General features: G+C 42.8%; 1 protein-coding gene across 1 annotated transcript; it reads left to right on the top strand.

The window, feature by feature from the left end:
• Nucleotides 1-1,369: 1,369 nt before the first annotated feature.
• On the top strand, nucleotides 1,370-1,751 carry LOC116623741 (60S ribosomal protein L31-like). Its single transcript, XM_032391149.1, has one exon. It carries the CDS (start codon nucleotides 1,395-1,397, stop codon nucleotides 1,749-1,751), a length of 357 nt encoding a protein of 118 aa, XP_032247040.1. The 5' UTR covers nucleotides 1,370-1,394.
• Nucleotides 1,752-2,129: the final 378 nt, after the last annotated feature.

Below are 2,129 nucleotides of genomic sequence, written 5' to 3' on the forward strand. Positions count from 1 at the left end.
ACTGACACTTTTTTTTTTTAAAGTCTAATCTTGGATCCTTCATAAATATTTCTAACTTGTTCCTTAATTATGACATATCTCAATAAGAAAAGCAATACCTCGCATTAGTAAAGTGCTTTAAAGTTTATCAGACAAAATGTATGTCTGGGTATCTGCCAGGACTGTTGGTTGCAAGCAACAGAAATGTGACTCTGACTTAAGAAGAAAAGGAATATATTACAATATGTTGGCAGAATATCAGTGTTTTCTGGGAAGTCAAGCTTGAAGGCGGCACAGGAATGAAGGGAGGCTAGGTAACAAAATGTCTACCCTGGCACCTGCCACTGCCCCAGCGCCTGCACAGTGTCAGTCATGGGACCCAGTATCGCTCTACCCTGCCACCCTCTCTGGGCCTGTGTGTCTGCATTACTCACTCAAGAGAACAAATTCAGGCCAAAGAATCTGATTGGCTAAGTCTAGGTCATGTGCCCTCACTCTGCCCACCTGGGGGTGGGAGAGGGACTATCTTCCCCTTTAGCCTCCTGTGGAGGAAGGTGGGAATCCACTTTCCATCACGACTCACATAATGGGGGTATTGCCCAAATCTAGGAAAGGGGTGCTGATGTGGCACAGCCTATGGTCCACAATCTTCAGGTCTGCTTATCTGCCAGCTCCATGCTCCATCTCTACACTCATCATCTCCTTTGGGCTTTACTAAACCTCTATGTGGTAAGTTATCATTGTACCCATTTGACATTGTAAGAGACTGAGAATCAGAGCAGTTACGTGCAAGCATCGAGATTCAGATCCGAATCTTTTAAGTTCAAGCTAAGAACATTCCCACTGGGTAGGGTTAGCTCAATTCGCAGGAATATTTATGGACTCATACTTTGCCCAGAAGATCAGGACGTGTGTCAGAACAAAGAGTAATAGGTATGAAAAACTCCCCAAGATTGAGAACCACTGAACTGGCCCATCTGACTTTATGATTATTCTCAAGTCACAGATATTATCATGATGCACACTCATTATAGACTTGACTGGGGCTGCGTGCTCAAGAAATGACCAAGAATATGATCTTAGTTCTGACATGCAGAGTGGAGTTCCTGCCTCAGAACTGTCTAGGCAAGGTTGTCTAGCCCATCCCACTGGTAGCGGCTCTCAAGCAGCATTTAGACCCTGAGCAGAAATTGTGAGATTTCTAATTAATTCTCAGGTAATTTAATCCACCAAGAGTATTAATTTTTACACTGGAAAATAGCCAATGCTATTCAGAGGAAGAAGAGCTACAGATGTGAACAACCCAGTCCTATTTTTTAATTGGTCACGCTTTGATAAGAAAGTCTTTTTGTTTCTCACACAAAACGAGGCACAAAATAATGCTCTGGCTCCCTTTCCAACCGAGGCCCGGCCGAATGGCTCCTGCGAAGAAGGGTGGCGAGAAGAAGGGAGTGAGCAGAGAGTACACCATCCACATTCACAAGCACATCACACAGTGGGTTTCTCAGGCACTCCAAAAGAGCTGGAAATTTGCCACGAAGGAGATGGGAACTCCAGGCGTGCGCACTGACACCAAGCTCAACAAAGCTGTCTGGGTCAAAGGAGTAAGGAATGTTCCCTACCATATCTGTGTGCAGTTGCCCGGAAAACGTAATGAGGATGAAGATTCACCAAACAAGTTCTATACATTGGTTACCTTTGTACCTGTCACCACTTTCAAAAATCTACAGACAGTTAACGTGGCTGAGGATGAACTGCTGATTGTCAAATAAAGGTATAAAACTGCAAAATAATAATAATAATAATAATAATACTGGAATGTGTCTTTCCCTCAGCCAATTGCTGCTGTGGCTTACACATACATGTGTGTGTGCAATATTTATACACCTTGTATACATGTGTGTGGGTGTCTGTGAGCATGCACGTGCGTGGGGGGGGTGGTTTAAATACATCAGACTTGAAACATCAAAGGGCCAGTGGTTTCTGTGACTCTAATACTAGATGTTGTTTGATTTATTAATGGGACTTTTTTTGGTTTTCTTCACATAGTGGGGAAAGAGGGATTACATACCTGAACATAGTTTACCAAGAAAAATAATGTAATTTATACTTAAAGAAGAAAACAGAATTGTGGACAGAAAAGGACTTAG

This window comes from Phoca vitulina, unplaced genomic scaffold (assembly GCF_004348235.1).
Source record: "Phoca vitulina isolate PV1807 unplaced genomic scaffold, GSC_HSeal_1.0 scaffold60, whole genome shotgun sequence".
Classification (NCBI taxonomy): Eukaryota; Metazoa; Chordata; class Mammalia; order Carnivora; family Phocidae; genus Phoca; species Phoca vitulina.